This window comes from Chelonoidis abingdonii, chromosome 9 (genome assembly GCF_003597395.2).
Source record: "Chelonoidis abingdonii isolate Lonesome George chromosome 9, CheloAbing_2.0, whole genome shotgun sequence".
Classification (NCBI taxonomy): domain Eukaryota; kingdom Metazoa; phylum Chordata; order Testudines; family Testudinidae; genus Chelonoidis; species Chelonoidis abingdonii.
The window spans coordinates 15,552,889-15,574,028 of NC_133777.1; the positions used below are offsets into that span (position 1 = coordinate 15,552,889).

Sequence of the window (21,140 nt, forward strand, 5' to 3'; positions counted from 1 at the left end):
AAGTTAGGAAATGCCAGAATTAAGGATGCCTGTGCAACCTTAATTCAGCCCCCCTGTGGATATGGATTTATGATAGTATGTGATTATGTAATTATGACTATTTTCCCACAAGCCCCCTGCCTCATTCAGTTCACAGAATGGAGCTCTCTGGGGATGAATTAGGGTCATACAGTGAAGAAACCTGTCTGTAGGACCCCTACTTCATTTGCTGCAAAGTTGGAAGTATGTAATGAATGAGGCAGGGGATTGATTACAAGTGAAAGGAGACCTTAATAATGTCCTTTTAATGTAATTTTTGTGTGTTCAGTAATATTCCATGTTCACCTCCCCCAAAGCTGGATATGTATAGAAAAAACAGAATTCCTGTACAGACCTCAGGATAGAGTTTTTCTACTTACAGAAGTGTCCGCCTCAGAAAGGGAGATGCCCACATGTGAAATTTATGTTCAATTTATGGGCTGCAACTAGGATCAAAACCAGTCTTAACTTCAATGAAGAAAAAACAAACCTTTCCCCAAAGGTGTGGGTCAGGGACAGCAGGTTTTCAAGAGGTATAGAAGACAGGTGAGATGGAAACATTAGGGAAGAAATGGGGAATTGGGGACGGTATTAGAGGTGGAGAGAAACACACAAAATACGGGCAGAAATAAAAGAAAAAGGATGTGGGAAAAGCAAGTCACAAAATTGTTGGATGGGTATGAGAATATAGAAGTGCCTCTAGTAGTTGGACTGGTAGCTGAAAAACAATCTCATTTACATTTGAAGTTAGGTGGAATACAGCTGAGGAAAATAAAGGGACCCATATCAACCAAATACAATGTAGCCAAATGCAAGTCAATAGTAATGAATAATATGAAATCTATCCAGGTACTTATCTGTCACTCATTACTGTAGTATCTGAACACCTCAAAATCATTACTGGATTTTATCCTAACACCACCCCTGTGAGGGAGAAAGTATTATCACCATTTTACAGATGCAGAGCTAAGGTACAGAGTACATTAAGTCACTTATCCAAGTTCATACACAAAGTATAAGGCAAGAACTGAACCCATCTCTCTTGCGTCCCAATACAGTATTCAAAACAGTAGACCATCCATACCCTCTGTGTTTGATCCACTCATCTTCTCTGTCACATTTCTAAATCCAATCTAGTGCAGCAACAGATTTATTCCCACTTTTAAGATAATTTTCTAATACATTCATACTAACAGATGTTTCTGTAATTTAAAGATAATACATCTACTTTCCCCACAAACACCAGTACAGCAACAATGAAATTAATTTAAACCATCGTCTGTTACTACACCTGTTCATCCAGACAAAGGATGATGCAAAGTTGTAATTTAAGAACAAAGATACAACTTACACCATTTCATAAAATGTTTATTGAGGATGGTAACACAGGATAAATCATGCAACAGCTCAGTAAAAAAGGGAATCATTTAAAGAATATAAAGAATGGTAATTGGTGCTGCTGATTTTCAAACAAGTTTATAAAAATCATACTAATTGTCCAAAAGTGATACATCAAAAACCACTTGAAGCTGAACATGGACATTACTTGTAAAGTTTTCATTAAAAAACTGAAGACGTTTAAAATGATCACCTACAGATTACAGCAATTGACAACTATCATGGGTTATTCATCCTTATAGCTGCAACAATATTACTACTAATGAAAGTAGGGTTCTACATCCAAAACAGTTTAACCATCTTTTCCTGAATAAAGGACAAAATAGAAATGTTTACCACTAAACCACACAGTCAAGCACCTTACCGTCTCTAACCTGCATTGCCACCAAATACTTTATCACTTGGATTGCCTTCCAGGAGAACAGATCAAAGACACAGAGGGTACGCACCCTGGTGGCCATAAGAATGGAGTCCCTAACATCCTTTAACAGCCTGTTTTTAAAAGGGAAGGAACCAAAGAGAGAAATCTGTAACAAAACATGACTGCCAGCCTTAATGGCACTGACATGTTTTCATAGGAAACTCCCTACTGGCACATGGCATAGCATACTGGTCACAAGTACTTCACATCAAATATCAGTGGGTTCAGATTTAAGTTGACAGATATAATTCACCTTTCGGAAAAAAATAAATATAGTGGAATGAAAATTGAAATGAAGGGGAAGAATAATGATTACCATCCATCAGGCAGCACACATGTGTGCACTGAAATACATCAGTAATTTGAAAGAATCCTTGAAAATTAAAAAAAATTGTTTGTACTTATTTCTGGTCATAAACAACCTCACAAAACCTCACTTTTGGAACTATTCAAATTGAAACTACACACTGAATTTATTAATACAGTATAAGTTTCTTTATGTAAAAAATCTTTATACATAGTAATAAAAAAGATAGAGGCAAGATGCATCAAACAGAAATCCGCTGGTTGTTTTTCCTCTGTTCTTACAGAGCCACTGATGATTACCTGTGCTAAAAAGAGAGTTGCATTTCTGACTTTCTGTCTCAAGCATCTTCACCTTTGCTTGTGGTAAGGATTGTTCTGTCCAAGCACCCAAAAGGACAGATGCTGGTGATGATTTTTGGCACTTACGCTGGTAAACTTAGCTTCTTTCCTTTTAGTACTAGGGGAAAAAAAAGAGAAAAAGTTACTAAATACATAGATGTATCCATGGACAAATTGTTGAAGTATGTGAAGGAATACAATTTATCAGACAGAATCACTTCTTTGTAAGGAATGCTGTATAATCAGGTCCTCCTAACTCTCATTTCCTTGCCATGAAATTCCCTGGGAGAGTACAGTAACTCTTCACTTAATGTCGTAGTTATGTTCCTGAAAAATGCAACTTTAACCGAAACAACGTTAAGCAAATCCAATTTCCCCATCAGAATTAATGTAAATGAGGTTAGGTTAGGTTCGGTTCCAGGGAAATTTTTTTCACCAGACTGTATTTATCTATACACACACACACACACACACACACACACACAAGTATAAGTTTTAAACAAACAATTTAATACTGGTACACAGTGATGATGACTGTGAAGCTTAGTTGAGGTGGAGGAGTCAGACGGTGGGATATTTTCAGGAAATGCCTTACTGCTAAATGATGAACTAGCAATTGGCTGAGCCCTCAAGGGTTAACTCTCACACTCTGCTGTACAAGGCAGCAGGAAAAGAGGGAGGGCAGACGTGTGTGTGCGTGTGCGTTGGGCATTTCCCCTCTTAAGTATGAAGAGTGGGCTCAGAAGTACGCTGCCTTGTTAATTAGATCAGCAAGCTGAGACTGGACCGCAGCTGCCTGGACGCTCCCTCTGTCCTGTGTCCTCTCTGCTCTATGGAGGATGGAGTAAGTGGGCTGCAGGAGTGGGGGGACAGGGACACCCTGACATTAGTCTCCCTCTCCCCCTCCCCCCCCCACAGCAAACAGGAGTCTCGAGGAGCAGCTCCAAGGCAGAGGGCAGGAACAGCACGACAGTGGGGGAGGGACAGCTGCAATTGATAGCCTGCGGGGCAGCTGCTTCACAGGGAACTTAGGGGAGCTGATGCGGGGCTGTCTGTCTACCCTGGTTCCAACCACGCACCAGCCAGCTCCACCAGGCTGCTCTTCCTGCAAGCAGTGGACAAAGCAGGTGGCTGCCAAATGACGTTAGAAGGAAGCATTGCACAACTTTAAACAAGCATGTTCCCTAATTGATCACCAATGTAACAACATTAACCAAGATGACTTTAAGTGAGGAGTTACTGTATATGGAAAGAAGAGACAGTTCCACTCTGCCCCCTTGCATACACATCGAAATTCTTAAATTCTAACATCATGAATTTTGCCAGGCCAGGGTATGATAACATCAATGAACCAGCAGTGGTGATCTACCATAGTGGGCCTAGCCAAAGTAATAAGAGTCACAAATATGCAACTTTGGGGTGACAAGATCGGAGGAAATATGAGGAGGGGCAGAACAGCTAACAGATTCTACAGGGCTGATGGTTTCTTGGATCAACATAAAATACAATCAAATCTTATTTGTCCAGGAGGTATTCTCCATCTTGACAGACGCCCCTTCAGATTCATACTACCAGTTTAAAAACAGTGTGGAAGAGCTGTGCTGATTTTACAGGGTTCAGGAAGCAGGGATGTACAGTATAATGATTGTTGCCCAAAAAAGGTGCAATGTGAATACACTGAATTACATTAGTTTTAACTATGTCAAAGAGACTCATCAGAACCATGGTTCCACCTGTAGTGGAGACAGGCCCTCAAAAGGTCCAGAACTATTAAACAATGTACTGTAATAATTTACATATAATATTAACAAGCTGGTGACCTCAGTACAGACAGTCAGTTAGAAAAAAGTCAATTTAACCATGCCTGACACTACAGGGTATTATAATACAACCTGATGCTGCCAGTTACTGTACTACTTACCTTTTGTAACATACAAATAGAAGAAGTCGCAGTAAAGAATGGTCTGGACCACACCAGCAACAACAGCTATGAGGTCAAAGAATCCTTCAAAATAGTAGCGCCAAATCCAGTTGATTAGGTACAAGGCACGGTACAGACCCAAGAAGAAAAGATAGTGAGTGGTGATGGTCTCTGCTTCTCCAGTTTTACTAATCATAAAAAGCTGGGGGAGGATAGCAACTGATTCAAGGTAGATAGAGAAGGTCCACAAGATCTGAAAGAAAAAAAAGGCAAATACATTCAGTACCACTAATTTCCCTCCATACCTCTGAGTCAGGAAGATGTTGGGGGTAAAAACTGAGGTCAAACCAAACAATTTTATGAACAAATAGAGTAATTTGACAAGTCCTCCTTGTCACAAATCCAGACAAAACCTTCTCCAATCAGCACAAGTAGGTAAACTGCATAGACTTGTTCCTGAGATGAGTCACAGCCACAGTGACTGTAGACAAGAGACTCTCTGAATCAGCTATCTAATGAGCCTGCAGCAGTAGTTTGCTGATGAAGTCAATGCTTCCTAGTATGTGGCTTTAAGTTAAAGATTTGCAGCACCCTGAAATCCATTTAAGAGACTTGATTCTGTGAGATGTTGAGAGAGTCTCCAAATTGTTGAGGCCACTTTTCATCTCTCTGGATCAGAATTTAAACAAAGAATCTTAGGCTAGTAAATTGAGGGTAAGTTCCTCCTATTTTCTTTCACACACACACACACACACACACACACACACACCCCCACCCCAATTAGGGCATGATCCTGCACAAACTGAAGGCAGTAGCAAAACTTTCATAGACTTCACTTGTTGCAGGGTCAGGCTCTAATTGGGGAAAACCTTTAGCTGACTAGAAAAGAATTCTTATTCATTTACCTTATTAACTGAGGGGGAAAAAATTATCACTCTACAATTGTTGTGTACTCTCCAGATAAAAAGCAGACAAGAAGGTAAAATTCCATTTTATGCCTAAATGAAAAGAGCATCTAGCCTAAAGTTTTGCAACATCCATGGAAATCACAATAATCGAGCATTTTAACACTGGCTGAAAGCTCATGAGTCAACAGGAAAAAAAAAAGGGAGAGATTTAAAAACAAAAATGTTGCAATGAAGGATATTAAGACAATATTAAGACACTTTCCTTAATGAAATCTGACAATCCTACGGCCTAGAAAAATTCAGTTTCACTCCAATTAAAATATATACAGGAGGGTATATTTTATACTATAGTGAAGCATTTATTTTCTGTGCTGATAAACAATAAACAAATTTACTGTATTTCTAGTGTGGCTACAAATTTCTGCAAATACTCTAGAAGTTTGTAATACAGTATAATGATTCAGAATTTTTGTAATTCTTTTTGGTTTCACTAGATGGCACCAAATTCTTACTGGCTGCCAGTCTGCTAAGCATGAAAAATGCCCAAAAACATAAGACAAATGATATTGCTGGATTAGTATCACAACCATGAGTGTGAGCTAAACAATATATGCTTCTGTTTGATAAAATAATGAAGTGACCATCCACTGGAGCACTAAATTCAGTCTTTCAAGCGCCAGAACCTGTATACTTTACACAGACTACATACTGACTGAAGTTCAGAGAGTTTAAAGGTACGTTAGGGGTGCAGGATCACTATATCTGTCATAGGATGTCCAATACACCCTCAAAATATTTTTTCATATTGAAACATTTCTAACTGTTAAAAGCATATTTTAAATAAAATTACATCATCTTTACATTATCACAGAAAACCAACAAACTTAAAATATCAGAAATAACCTCAACCAACCTCTAGAGGGGAGAAGTCATGATTGACAAGAAACGAGAGTCCACCAACAGGAACCACCAGAAACTCCACTCGGAATGTATCATGGTTTCCATCGTAGGTAGCCTTAAATTTCATGTAGATCAGGTATACAGTGGCATATGAGCAAGCAACGTAGATAACCTAATAAGAAAAAAAACAAAAAACAAAAAACAGAAGACACGTATGACTGTACACCACCTAACCAAAAAAAATACATTACTGTTTACCAAAAAAACAAACTTACTGTTTGTCTATATGACACTGCAAAAGAATATAAGGAGTGAATGGTGTTTTACTCCTCTTCATAGAGTACTAATTCAAAGGCCAGTAACTCTTGGTTCTACAATTTTAATCTAAATAATTATACAAGTTATAACCTGATGGCTTCTTTCATACAGGATGCAAGGCAGTTTCCATTATAACCCTCTATTTTCACATTTCACCTTTAGTTCTACATTTTTCCATACCTTACTTCTGGCTAACAGTGACTAAAGGAAGTTTCAACAAAACTCTTTCAGAAGTTTGAGTGGAGAGAATTGGGAGGAAAAATACATTTTCCCTCTTGCAGAAAAATTATGAAGGGGATACTAAAAACTGCCAAACATTTAAACTTAAAATTATACAGCTGCATAATCCATTACTAGTATGTGCTTTGGGTGTTCTGAAAGATATGAAGTTATGAATAGTTGAAAATTACAGTGCAACATGCACATGGATATTAGAAATTTTATGCAGTGATCAGAAACACAGATCTGATCCTCATGCATGCTCTGTCATGTAGCTATAGCATCATGCTTACCCAACGGAGCCATTCTAACACTTTAAAAGCCACATAGCCTGGAGAAAGACCACATCCCTAAAGCCCTTCTATTTCTTTTTCCTTTTCTATCACTGACTAGCCATAATACTGTACACAGTGTGCTTTGTTCCACTGCTTTGTCAGATTCTATGCAGAAAATAATATTTTAAAAAAGCAAGAATTAAAAGACAAATATATTCAAATATGCCCAGAGTTAAGAAAACGTGACCCCATCAACGTCCAAAGTAACACATATCAAAGTGAACATCAAAGTTGAAGAAATATAGAATCATAGAATACCAGGGTTGGAAGGGACCTCAGAAGGTCATCTAGTCCACCCCCCTGCTCAAAGCAGGACTAATCCCCAACTAAATCATCCCAGCCAGGGCTTTGTCATGCCTGACCTCAAAAACCTCCAAGGAAGGCGATTCCACCACCTCCCTAAGTAACCCATTCTAGTGCTTCACCACCCTCCTAGTGAAAAAGTTTTTCTTAATATCCAACCTAAACCTCCCCCACTGCAACTTGAGACCATGACTCCTTGTTCTGTCATCTGGTACCACTGAGAACAGTCTAGACCCATCCTCTTTGGAACCCCCTTTCAGGTAGATGAAAGCAGCTATCAAATCCCCCCCTCACTCTTCTCTTCTGAAGACCAAACAGTCCCAGTTCCCTCAGCCTCTACTCATATAATCTAGTAGTGGTTAGAGTGTTGAACTGGGACTCAAGATTCCAGGAGTGTGTTCCTGGCTCTGCTGTTAACTTCTTCAGCAACCTTGGGCAAGTAAGATCACTTGTTTTTACAAACAGTATATGGTTTATCTTACAATGTTGTGATAACTGATCTTCATAAAGCTCTAAATGCCATGATGAAAAGTCCATCTTATTACACAGCTTTTAACAAATTACTCATTTTCTATAGTTGCAGCTTCATCTGATTTAGATGTCATATTTCCTCATATTAATAGCTTATGGAAGGTTTCTTTGGTGGGAAAGAGTATTTGAATGGAATGCAAATTTCTATATACTTTGTCTGAAGCTCCTTTGTCCTTTAAGTTACCAAAGCAGTAGACCATCACCTACTAGAAAAGGCTTTAGTTAAAGGAATTGTATGTGCAAAACAATGACTAGCCTCTCTCACTTATGCAGAATACTGTACCTTCATAGATGTGTTATACAATGAAATGAATGAAGTGAAGAGATCCAGATAACGGGTAGTGAAGACCAGAGCAAAGAGAAGCTGGCTTTTCCCAGAAATACCTAAAGCAATAAATGAAATAATTATTATATATAACAAAGGATAATGTTTGCTGCTAAAGGTGTAGAAGTAAATGGTGAAAGTGCAGGATTGGATTTCCCTGCACAGTGAGGACAGAGACTGACTTCTCAGAACTAAGAGAAGCACCAACAGAGTCATGAATTTGTGCGTGTTAGTGATATCAAACTAAGGTGCACTGGCATCACTAAACTATGCAGTGGAAAAGGTGCCAGCATGATACAAGATTTAGTTAAAGTTATTAGAAGCCATACAGTTTGCAGATCATACTTTTGAAGATTATGCCATCTGTTCAGTATCACCACTAGTGGTTTCTATATAACAGAGCTCAATTATATTAGTAAGAATTAGCTTTGTATTGTAACCAGTGTTGTCACATGCCCTTATACATTAATTACATACTGGACAGCTCCAAAGATGCAAAAATAGACAAGAGATACTGCATATTCCAGGGATAAGAGGAGCACACAACCACCAGTTGCTTAGTGACTTGAAAGGAATTAAAGCTATTTTAACAGTAAATATGGCAATCTACTCTTACAGTTCAATTGCTCCACATGATTAGGCAAATAAATTTTATATAGAATAGTCAGAAAGTGTGCTTATTAGTATGTACAGTAACATTTACAAAAAGGACTTATGTGACCTAGGAGCCTAAATCTTATTTTAAAAAATGAAAATGGGATTTAGGCTTGCATAGCCAATCCTACAAAGACCTTGCATGTGCTTAACTTCAGGGACTATGAGTGGTTCCACTGAAGACAATAAGTCTTAGGTGCTTTTGAAAATGTTACCTGTAGTGTCCTTGCCTGATAATACCATTCTGATCTGATACTCTGTCAGCAGTGACATCACCTGCTCTACATTTGTATTACTATATGACTATCCTCATTCCTGATTGTTTTGAGTGAAAGTAGTTTACCAAGTATTTTAGCTAAATGGATTAATCTGTTCAAAGGCTCAGAGATAGAGGGTAAGATATGTCTAGCATTTATAGATCTGTCCTGTTTTATGAGTTGCTATAAAAGTTAAAACCTGGCACTGCAAATCTTTACTCCTCTTTATTAAGGTCCATGGAATTAATTTCCTAGTAATGGCTTTTAGGATCAGGTCAGAGCAAGTTCAACCATGATGCTCTCCATGCAGAGAGGGAAATGCTTTGCGTAAAGTTTCCCGCAAATAAAACAATGCTTTGCACCTAAACGAACTGTATTTATACAAAAAGTCCGTATTACCTGAATACCTTAATTGTAATATATTGTTAATTAGGTATTTTATTACAACTTTCATATGTAATAAATATGTATTTGGGAAGCTTAATACACTCTCTCTAGTATCAACCAACTGCCAATAATCTAAATCTTAGCATAATAAAGTAAAACCAAACAAACACTATATAGTTTTTGTTTATATCTTTTCTAAATTGGAATTTTGCAATCTCACTTTCCAAAAAAAGAAATGTATGGTCTAAGCCCCCACTCACCATTAGCCACAGCTGAATGGAGTTCTCAAGCCTTGAAAATGGGCATTTAGAATATTTTGAATATAAAAGTAAATCCATTTATTTGGCCTCTGAAGTCCAGACCCACCAATGATACCTGGTATCAGCCCAGGTACAGAACCTACTGTAGACTTGAATCAGCCTACTGTGAAAAGTTAAGATTTGCAACAACCAAAACAACCAACGAACCCAAAAATAACCCCCTCCAAACCGTTGTAGATTTTTTAAAAAATCTTTCTAAAATGGCATTTTTTGGAGAAAATATGGACTTGTCTTTCCCATATAAGTCGGCTACAGCCTTTAGTAAGGTTCAGTGATGAATGTGAAGTCAGTGCAGCTGGTCCCATGGAAGGTATTGATTCCAAGACCTACCAGACGAAAAAAGGTCAATTTTATATTAAATATGTGCATAATGCCCCTCTTACCCTGCTCATTTAGGGTATACATCATGTAGTTTGACAGCCCTTGCACTTGCAGGTTATCGTTAACGCTTGGCAAGGGATATTGCAGAAGAACAAATCAATTTCATGAGTTAATTTGCAGAGCAAACAATCTAATTTGAAATGGATTACAGAAAACAATCTGTACATGTCAGTTTTACTCCTGGGGAAATTCTATGCCAAAAAATTAAAAATTCTGCAAAATTCTGAATATTTGTCAAAATATCATGCCAGTTTCAATTATTTTGGCAATTTATTTCAAAATACCTGCCAGCAAGTACGTCTGTAACAATATAGACAGAGGAAAAAAAGATTCAGGAAATGTTTTGGGGGGTTTTTTTGTTTTTTTTTTTGACAAATAGATTCCTTACTAGGCATATTAATACAGAACTCTTAAGTAATTCCTTTAAACTACAATATAGAAACGTACTTCCCACATCCCTCAGAAGCCGTGCAAAGGCCTGGGGAAGTCAGGGGTACTGGAGGAATTGAGGGAGAGGGAAAGAGCCTGGGAGGGAAGCAGGAGGGTTGTTGAATGTAGGTGGGAAAAAGTATGCAACAGTTGTTTTGGGGTTTTTTGCAGATGGGGGGGATTGTTAGAGAGTTGGGAAGCATCCCCCATGCAGACCCTGGTTGACCTCTAGCCCCTTCCATTCAGTCATGCGCATCTGCCCCTGTCCCCATGTGTCCCTGCACCTTGTACCCCTATTCCCTGCTGACCCTGAAGCCCTCTACTCCCTGCAGCCCCACAGCCTCCCTTCCCCGTCCTCATGTGACCCTGCAGCCCTCCGCCAATTTAGCCCCTGGCTCTATACTGTCACCCCACTAGCTCCTTAGCCCATGTCAATCTATCCCCCACCACTAACCCTTCTGAACCCCAGACTGCGACCTCCCAGCAACCCCATGTACCCGTCCCCTGCCTCCTCACCTGTCCCCATTGTGAGGAATGCAGCCTCTTCCCCCTCCCTCTCTGCTGACTGCCCTCTCTGCAGGAGCCACAGCAGCTCCTGGTAGGTGAAAGTGTAACTGCAGCACCTCTCCAACAGAATCTATATTCTGCAGAGGAAAAAAAAAAAAAAAAATCTGTAGAGGACATGAATTCTGCGTGTGCACAGTGGCATAGAATTTCTCCAAGAGTATAGTTCACGGAAGCACATTATTTAGCATGTTATATTGACTTCCATGTCATAAAAAGGACATTTATAATTATATTAAATAAAGTCAGCAGCAACATCCTGTATGGAGTTCAACACAAAGAGATTCCTAGTAATTATTTCTGAGTTGCTGTTTGGTGTGATAAATATTTTTCTGAAGCCCTAATTCAAAAGCTTAAATAAGCAGTTTGGCTATCCAAAATCTGCATTTTCTGCCAAAGCTCTAATGAACAGTACTACCTGAGTTAATTTGCTCTCCCCTTGGATTCCTTCCTCTCACTTAATCTAACACATTACCAGAACAATTTAAGGCAGGGGTTCTCAAACACTGATAGTGTTATTCACTTCTCATATACAGAAATTGTCTTGTGGTCTCCCCTTCCCTATCACAAACCACCTCCTCCTTGAGGTCTCAATCCCTATTTCGTCTCCTTCTCTTAGGAATCAGTGGCTCAATAGAGGTACATAGCCTGTCTCCCCTTCATTTCCAGCTGCTTTTTCAGGCCTTCAAGCTCTTCTTGGAACACAGACCTTGGACACACACAGAAGCAGACAAAAAAGAGGAATCAGCACTATGACTTGCCAGCTCTCCATGGTCCATAAACTACAGTTTGGGAATCATTCATTTTGGGACTTTTGTTTTTTAATTATTTCTAATTTTCTCCTTACTTTGGGGTCATACAGTTAAACCATCTGTCGGTTTGCTCGCACCCTTCCTTAATGTCTGAGAAAATCATAGGGTGCATGCATATTTGGTGCTAAGTTACATACTGCTCTACAAACAAGCTTTGTAAGTGATAGCATAAAGCCCTCAAGATGACAGTTGGGTATTCCTCAGTGACTGCCGAAGTGTTATCTGGTACCATTATAATGGGTGATGTGCTTCTGGAATGGCCTTACAGACAAATTTGAGTAAGCTGATGTTTACAGAATTCTTAGAATATAACAAACACTGATATGACAAACTCCCACAGGAAAAATCATAGATTCATAGAAATGTAGGATTGGAAGGGACCTTGAGAAGTCATCATGTCCAAAGCCCTGTGCTGAGGCAGGATTAAATAAACTTAAACCATGCCTCATAGGTGTTTGTCTACCCTGTTCTTAAAAATATCCAGTGGTGGGGATTCCACAACTTCCCTTGGAAGCCTTTTCCAGGCCCTAACTACCCTTATAGTTATAAAGATGCCTAGGTTTTTTTTAACCTTTCCTCATAGGTCACATTTTCTGAACGATTTATCATTATTGGTGCTCTCCTCTGGACTCTCCCCAATTTGTCCACATCTTTCCTAAAGTGTGGTGCCCGGAACTGGCCACAGTACTCCAGCTGAAGTCTCACTACTGCTGAGTAGAGCAGGACAATTACCTCCCATTTCCTACATAGGACAGTCCTGTTAATACACCAGAGAATGATACTACACTTTTTTTTTTTTTTTTTGCAACTGTATCACATTAGCAGCAAAGAATCCTATAGCACCTTATAGACTAACAGACTTTTGGAGCATGAGCTTTCGTGGGTGAATACCCTCTTCGTCGGATGCATATAGTGGAAATTTCCAGGGGCAGGTATATATATGCAAGCAAGCTAGAGATAACGAGTTTAGTTCAGTCAGGGAGGATGAGGCCCTGTTCTAGCAGTTGAGGTGTGAAAACCAAGGGAGGAGAAACTGGTTTTGTAGTTGGCAAGCCATTCACAGTCTTTGTTTAACCCTGAGCTGATGGACACCATCATTTGAGAACCACATTTGACAGGATCAGCTCAGGGTTAAACAAAGACTGTGAATGGCTTGCCAACTACAAAACCAGTTTCTCCTCCCTGTTTTCACACCTCAACTGCTAGAACAGAGGGCCTCATCCTCCCTGACTGAACTAAGCTCGTTATCTCTAGCTTGCTTGATATATATACCTGCCCCTGGAAAATTTCCACTACATGCATCCGACGAAGAGGTATTCACCCACAGAGGGTATTCACCCACGAAAGCTCATGCTCCAAAACGTCTGTTAGTCTATAAGGTGCTACAGGATTCTTTGCTGCTTTTACAGATCCAGACTAACACGGCTACCCCTCTGATACTGTATCATATTAGTGATTCATATTAAGCTATGAGCTCCACATCTTTGTCAACAGTTCCACAACATAGCTAGTTGTTCCCCATTTTGTAGTTATCAATTGATTTTTTTCTTCTAGGTGAAGTACTCTGCACTTGTCTTTATTCAATTTCACTTTGTTGAATTTGACCAATTCAACAATTTGTCAGAGTCATTTTGAATTCTAATCCTGTCCTTCAAAAAGCTTGCAATCCCTCTTATCTTGGTTTCACCTGAACATTTTATAAGCACACTCACCACTCCAATATCTGAGTCATTAATGAAAATACTGACTAGTACCAGACCCAAGACTGATTCCTGCAGGACCCCACTAGGTACACGCTCCGTGTTTGACAGCAAACCACTTAAAACTACTTTTTCAGTACAGTCTTTCTACCAGTTATGCACTCACCTTATAGTAATTTAATCTGGACAGCATCTCCCTAGTTTGCTTATAAGCATGTATGTGGAACTGTGTCAAAAACCTTACTAAAATCAAGATCTAACACATCTGCTGCTTCCCCCATCCACCAGGCCAATAACCCTGTCAAAGGAGGAAATTTTGCCTTGGTTTGGCATGACTTGTTCTTGCCTTATAGCCCCATTAATCTCTAGGTGCTTAAAAACTGATTGTTTAATAATTTGTTCCAGCATCTTTCGAAGATCAAAGTCAGGCTGCTTGGTCTATAATTCCCTGTGTGCTCTATTTCTCCCTTTTTAAAGATAGGTACTATGTTTGCCCTTCTCCAGGTCTCTGGGACCTTACCAGTCTTCCAAGAGTTCTGAAAGATAACTGCTAACAATTCCAAGATTGCTTCATCTCATTCCTTAAGTATAGGGTGACTAGATATCCCGTTTTTAAAGGGACAGTCCCATATTTAAGCCCTCATGCAGGTGTCCTGACTCTTTCTTAAAAACAGACAAACTGTCCCATATTTTATGCCCCCCCCAATCAGTATTGGTGAGTCCTGCTACTGACTGGATCCCTGCTCACCAGTCACCTGCCCACCAGCAGTGAGTGAGGGGGTCCAGTGGCTGACAATGGGGGTAGGTGTGCAAGGCTGGTGGCAGGGTGAAGATGCAGTCTGTGGGGCCGTCTGCTCCCTCTGCTGGTCCATCAGCACAGCCCCCACTGTGTGCTGGCTCTCAGCCAGCAGGGCCCAGCCCCCTGGCCCATTTCCGGCCGGCACTGGCTGCATGCTGTGAGGCCTGTGTGTATGGGCAGGCGTCAGGCAGCAGCCAGTTATGTGTCTCCTCTGCTACTCACCGATCAGCTTTTTACGTGCTCCCCTTCTTTCTATCCTCTCCCTGATTTTCCCCTTCACTCCGCCCCCCAGTCCCATGGCTCCTCCATATCTCCCCCGGTGGGGCACATCTCGCTCCCAGCACAGTGCAGCAAACCAGCCCCTAGTCGGAGTGCTCAGCTCACCAACAGTCTGGCCAGTAGGCTCCTTCCTTTCCCTACCGTCTCTGGCTTGGCTGGCACCTCAGGAAAGCCCAAGACTCGCTGGCCTGGGGCGCTGGTCTGCAGGAGACAAGCCTTGTGGAGCCCTGGCATGGGGAAGCCTCTCTACCACTCAGCTAAGCTCTGGTGTGGTGGTGGAAGGAAGAAGTGATTTCCAGCCTGTTGCATCCCGGCCCTGCAAGCTCCACAGCAGCAGGCTGGGCAGGTGCTTAGCACCCTCTTCACCCGTCCCCCTTGAGTCCTCCCCCTATGGAGCACAGGGCTGCTCCACCCCCTAGGCATCCTTCCCTGGCAATCCACCTCTCTGGCCAGGTTCACTGAAGCCCCTGTAGTCAGGTTCCCTGGGTCCTAGTACACAATGCATCCTTAGGGCTTAACCCCTTCCTGCCCACACTGTAGCCAGGAGACAACAGGTGGCTGGGTTATGTTGGTGGCCAGCAACACCCTGAAGGCGTTAGCTGCCTTTCAACACTGTGCAGGCAGGAATGGACAAGCTGCTTCCAACCACTGGGGAAGGGGGGAGAAGAGAAGAGCTCTGCAAAGACATGGGTCAGGTCATTCCTTCCCCGAATCCCCTTCCCCTGCAGCTGGAAGCAGCTCCTTTCCCTTCCCTCCCGCACAGTACCAAAAGGCTACTGCTGGCTACATTCTGGTGTGAACTCTGACAGAAATTGGGGGAGGGGGGGAGGGCATGTGACCCTGCGTGCCCCCACACTCCATGTGTTGCTTTGAGAAGACGCGGTTCCAGAGAGGTGGGTCCATCCTGGGCGCCCAGCCAGGCATGGAGGGCGGAGAGCACCAGGTAGGGAGGGTTGGGTGGGTCAGTCTGTGTCCACCCTCCCCCATGTAAGAGAGAGGTGTACAGGAATGTGTCACATCTCCTCGTGTGTGTCACCCCTCCTAATGTGAACCCTAAAGCCTTAAAGATAAGAGGGTAAATAAAAAGAATCCAACTAAGCAGTATTTCTTTTTGACAGGCTCAGTCAACCTGATGTTAATTTTAACATTTGTACTGCATTGTTCTGACTGATTGCTGCTGAACTTGCTTGAATATGAGTAATTTTACTAGGTGTCCCACATTCAGCATAGAGAAATATGGTCACCCTACTTAAGTACTCTAGGATGAATTTAATCAGCCCCTGCTGAGTTGAATACATTTAACATCCCTAAACTTTCTTGACCTTGGTCTTTCCCTATTTTCGCTTACATTCCTTCCCCTTTGTTGTTTAATATTAACTGCGTTATCAGGCCACCATTAATTTTTTTTAGTGAAGACTGAAGCAAAACAGGCATTAAACACCCGAGACTTCTTGATGTCATCACTTATTAGCTCTCCTTCCCCACTAAACAGAGGGCCTACACTTTCCTTTATCTTTCTTTTGCACATAATGTATTTACAGAACTTATCACCTTTTATGTCTCTTACTCATTTTGTATCTTAGCTTTTCTCATTTGGGCTGTACATCTTTTTGCTTTTCTTTTGTACTCATCCTTGCAATTTGTTCATGTTTCAACTTTTTGTAGGATTCCTTTTCGATTTTCAGGTTATTAAAGAGCTCCTGAAGGAGCCATATTGGCCTCTCCCTATCTTTCCTTCACATTAGGATAGTTTGCAATTGAGCCTTCAGTACTGTCTCCTTGCAAAACTGCCAGCTCTCCTGAATTCCTTTTTCCCTTAGATTTTCTCTCCACGTGACCTTACTTACCAGTTCTCTGAGTTTGTTAAAGTCTGCTTTTTTGAAGTCCACTGCCCTTATTCTAGTGCTCTCACTCCTTCCTTTCCTTAGAATCATCAAAGCTATCATTACATGATCACTTGCACCCAAATGAACCGCAGAAGGGATGAGCCTCTGAAGAAAAGCCCACAGTGAATTTATTCTCACTCGTTGTTACGGCTCAGAGGCTAGAGCCCTGAGAGAAGAGAAAAGGAGGATTTGAACTCCTTCCCCCTAGTTCCACCTGACTTTTCTTTAAGAAAATAAACCTTGGTAAATTTATCTCCATCTCACAAAAAGGAATAGATAAGAGCATAAAGCAGATTTTTCCTACTAAAAGAGCTAAAGAAAAGTTAATTAATTTCCTTTTAGAAGGGCATTCTGGGAGTGGGAGGAGTCTGGGGCTCTATGTAACACATGTTATTCCACTTCTTGGTGCTAGAAAAGCAGCCCCCAGGAGAGATGTTACAACTCTATAACATACTGGAGACACAGGTAAAGAAAGGTTTGTTTGTTTCCAAAAACCTACTAACTCTGGAGAAAATGACTTTGGAGAACCAATAGCATTTTGATCATTAAGCACCTTTGGGGGAGCGGAGAAGGGACTAAATTCTATTTTATATTGTATGTTTGCTGCTATAAGTACCCCAGTATTCCAAAAAGATCACATAAGAAGTCTGGTGAAGCAGGGAATTGAACCAGGCTCTTCTGAATCTAAGGTTAGCACCTTAACCACTCAACTAATAGAAAATATAACCTTTTTCATCTTGGTCACTGGTTTCAGTATAGCCCTTCTTCAATATCTCATATGCCTGGATTAGAAGTCTTTCTAAACTCCCAAACGACACACTTTTCTCTGCATTTGTTTCTTGACATGGGGCCCAGTATTCCAAAACTCTTTATTTGTATGACTCATATCAAGAAGGATTTGTAGAATTGGGCTCTTTGACCGTAAACTCTACTGGCAAGGATTATGTTTTAAGTAACATTAATCTGTAGGGCCCCTTGTAAATCGTTCTGAACTGCCATTGTATTTACATCCTAAGTTCACTGCTAGATAGCCTAATAAACTTTGTTAGAAAACCAAGTTACTTACATATTGTGACAAATATTGTAACTCAAAATTGGTAACTTTAAAAAACAGTTTCCCCAAACTACCAAATTAATAGTGACTGTAGCTGACACAAGATATCAGTCTTTCCATATTCTTCACCTTTCCACATCTAGCTTGCTTGTTCATAGATTGCTAAATAAACGCTCGATGAACTACCTGCACAGGGTATTAGACATTTCAATTTGGTAAGTGTGACTTATAGATGCTTCACAACATACTACCTGTACATACCGTCCATTTTATCTCCCCATCCTCAGGCCCCTTGAGGCTCTTAATTTATAATAACTCTCTACTTGTACTTTGTTAGCCCACCACCTTAGTCATTCCTGCTTCACTATAAAATTAATGTAGGCAATGCTTTATACCAACAAGTGACAGTAAGGACTAGTTACAGGAATACTTGCTCTCACTGAGGGCCAAAAGAAGCTCCAGTTGAAGGCCAGGCTGTAGGAGAATTAGTATTACAGATAGCTGTGGGGTGGGCAGATTATTTAATACACATACATGGAGCACCTAGATTGAATCACTGGAGCAGCAGTAGTTCTAGCAGTCTGGAACAATGTACAATGGTAGAAAACTGCTTCCAAAGCTATTTCCAGATAGCTCTACTATTAACTGAGTGAAATAGTAGAGGCCCCATCACTTTTCTCTATGGATATAGATTCCATTGTGATAATTTCGTCTGACCTCCTGTATAATTGTCCCCCAAAAGATTCCTAAAGCATATTTTTAGAAAACATCCAATCTTGACTAAAAAAACTTCAAGTGATGGAGAATCCATCATGATCCTTAGCAATTTTTTTAAACCACCACCCAGGGGATCCCACCACACACTGGGGTTTCCCCCTACTTAAACACACATCAGTCCAGGGAAGCCCCACTCTGAAGCAGGAGAGAGTTATGACTATGACTAGACAAAGCACTAATAAACGTACAATAGGAATCAAGTCTTCCACCAATGCAGTGACAGTGAATTTACACAGCTAAACTATAGACCCATGAGAATAGTGGTTCTGAAAAGCTGACATCGTACAGCCAGAATTCAACATCATCCCTCTTCCTAGCAGCTCAATCCACCACACCTTCAGTTAGCTGCCACGTCAGACTAGGCCAGGGATCCCAATGGAGAGCCTATTCTCAAGCCCGGATTCAGTCAATTGCTTCCAATTTTCTATTGTAGTTGGCAATATAGTGAGAAACCACTCAAAATCCCCAAATTTAATAGGATGGCAACATAATGCCTTTTGAAAAAGGTATTAAGAGCACAAATTAGTGTGATTAGATATAAAACAGGACGACTGCAAGAGAAACTTCAGGATTTGAAAACTGCAATGTCAGCTACTCCAAACATCTGCACCAAAGCCTGCCCTTTGCAAATTAGATCTGTGCTTAAAGAAGAAAAGCATACAGAGAGAGGAAAATTTAGGCTGGACACTGCTAGAGAATAAGCACAGCTCACTTAAAATTGAGAAGTTAATCTTATTTCTGCAACTCTGATGTAGTTGTGCAAAGTGACGCTTGCCTGCCTTCCAGGAAATTCGTTCCTTTCCTCCTCCAAACCATCTCCCCATTCATTCGCTTTGCACTGGGCAGTTACATAAGGAATGAGTTGCACAACTGTAGGATGGAGGAAAGTACTAGTGCTTTCTGCAGCGCGTCAGGGACTGAAGAATGAATAACTGCAACTGCTTAAAGCCACTAAACCTTTAACATGATCAGAGCTGTCACACGAGGAGGCAATGGAAGCGCATCGCCTTTATTTAGAGCTACCCCAGCCCTGGAGTACTTTTCGGGGGCGGAAGGGCAAGGACAGGAGTCTCCCTGATTCACATCTACCCAAGAATCCCACATTTAGAAAGGGGAAGTCTTCATATTGTCTACACGCGGGGCAGCTCTTCAGAAAAGACTCCCCCTTCTCCCTGCAACTGGGGATTTTGTGAGTGCCCCATGAAAAGCTGACAGTTCTCCCTCTCCAGCAGCTGGAGCAGTCAGATATGCCCCCCCCACAACAAAATCCCTCTCTCCAATCCCCAGCAACGGCACCGCTCCCCACCTCAGTGCCCCTGGCAACTGAGGCAACTACTGGGGTGGGGGTGCCCCACACCTGGAGGGAAGAGCAGAGGCCCCTGTGGAAAAGCGGGATTCCCCACAGAAGGGGCTGAGAGGAGACCGCGAGATCGATCCACTCCCCTCCCCCGGTCGGGCTAGTTCCCTCCGTCCCCCTCCCCGCATCGGAGGATCAGGCCCCGCTCCCCCGCGTCGGGTCGGCGCGGTCCTCCCAGCGAACACCAGGCCCCGCTCCCTCGGGCCGGCTCTGATCGGTCCGGTCCGCCCAGGGATCATCAGGCCCCGCGCCCCCAAGTCCGCGCGGTCCCCCCGGGCACGCACCGGCGCAGGAGCGGGTCTTCCAGATCTTGAGCAGCAGGATGATGATGGCCGCCAGGTGGGACAGGTCCCCGGTGAGGCGGAAGATGTTCATGGCGGAGGCAGGGGAGCCCGGAGCCGGGGACCGAAGATGGCGAGAGCTCAACGGGCACCCAGCGACGTGGCCCGGAGACGTGGCCAGATAGCCAGCGCGCCCGATGCACCCTGGGAAACCGGAGCGGGAGGCCCCGCCCCCACCGCAGGGGACGCGCCCCCTTCTCATCCCTCCCCCGCCTCGGGGCTGGGCGCGCTCTCACGCCCCTGAGGCCCCAGGCCCGTTTGGCGCGCGCGGGAGGGGCGCGGCGCGGCGCGGCGCGAGGCGTCCCCCACGAGCAGCAGACACGGCTCTGCTCGGCGGGCTGTTAATGTGCAGCCCCCACCCTTCCCCAGACAAGTCACTCGCTGCTCGGCCAGAGCTGCTGGGCTGAAGGAGCCGGGTGCACGAGGTCACCCGCTCCCCCAATACAGCCCTCAGCACTTGTGTCCTCTCCCTGACGCCCCCCACCCCCTCATCCAACAGCTTCATCTGCACTCCGGGCATGACTAGCTCTGCCAAACGGGAGTTCGGGGCTGTGCTTCAGCGCCCCGGAGTGCAGCCTAAGGGGGGGGGGGGCAGAGATTTGCAGAAGATTGTCCCTTCCTGTCCCCATCCCCAGGGGTGCCTTACAGGACATACTGGTCTTGGGCCAGGGACTGTGTCTTCTGCTGTGTTTCAGAAAGTGCCTGCCCCTCTTGAGGCACTCCTGTGCTCATCGCTCTCGCTTAGCCCTTGGCTGCAGCCTTGGCTACACTGGAGAGTTGCAGCACTGGTGGTGGCTTTACAGTGCTGCAACTTACACACCGTCCACACTTGCAAGGCACATACAGTGCTGTATCTCCCTGGCTACAGCGCTGCATGTACTCCACCTCTGCCTGGGGAATA

The 21,140-nt window shown here is 42.6% G+C and overlaps 1 protein-coding gene across 1 annotated transcript; it reads right to left on the reverse strand.

Moving 5' to 3' along the window:
- Window positions 1-1,365: 1,365 nt before the first annotated feature.
- Window positions 1,366-20,387, reverse strand: KDELR2 (KDEL endoplasmic reticulum protein retention receptor 2). Its single transcript, XM_032802160.2, has 5 exons — window positions 20,183-20,387; window positions 8,201-8,301; window positions 6,225-6,383; window positions 4,404-4,656; window positions 1,366-2,600 (listed from the first exon to the last, which is right to left on the reverse strand). The coding sequence occupies exons 1-5, from the start codon at window positions 20,271-20,273 to the stop codon at window positions 2,566-2,568; spliced, it is 639 nt and encodes a 212-aa protein (XP_032658051.1). The 5' UTR covers window positions 20,274-20,387; the 3' UTR covers window positions 1,366-2,565.
- Between the last annotated feature and the right edge of the window lie 753 nt (window positions 20,388-21,140).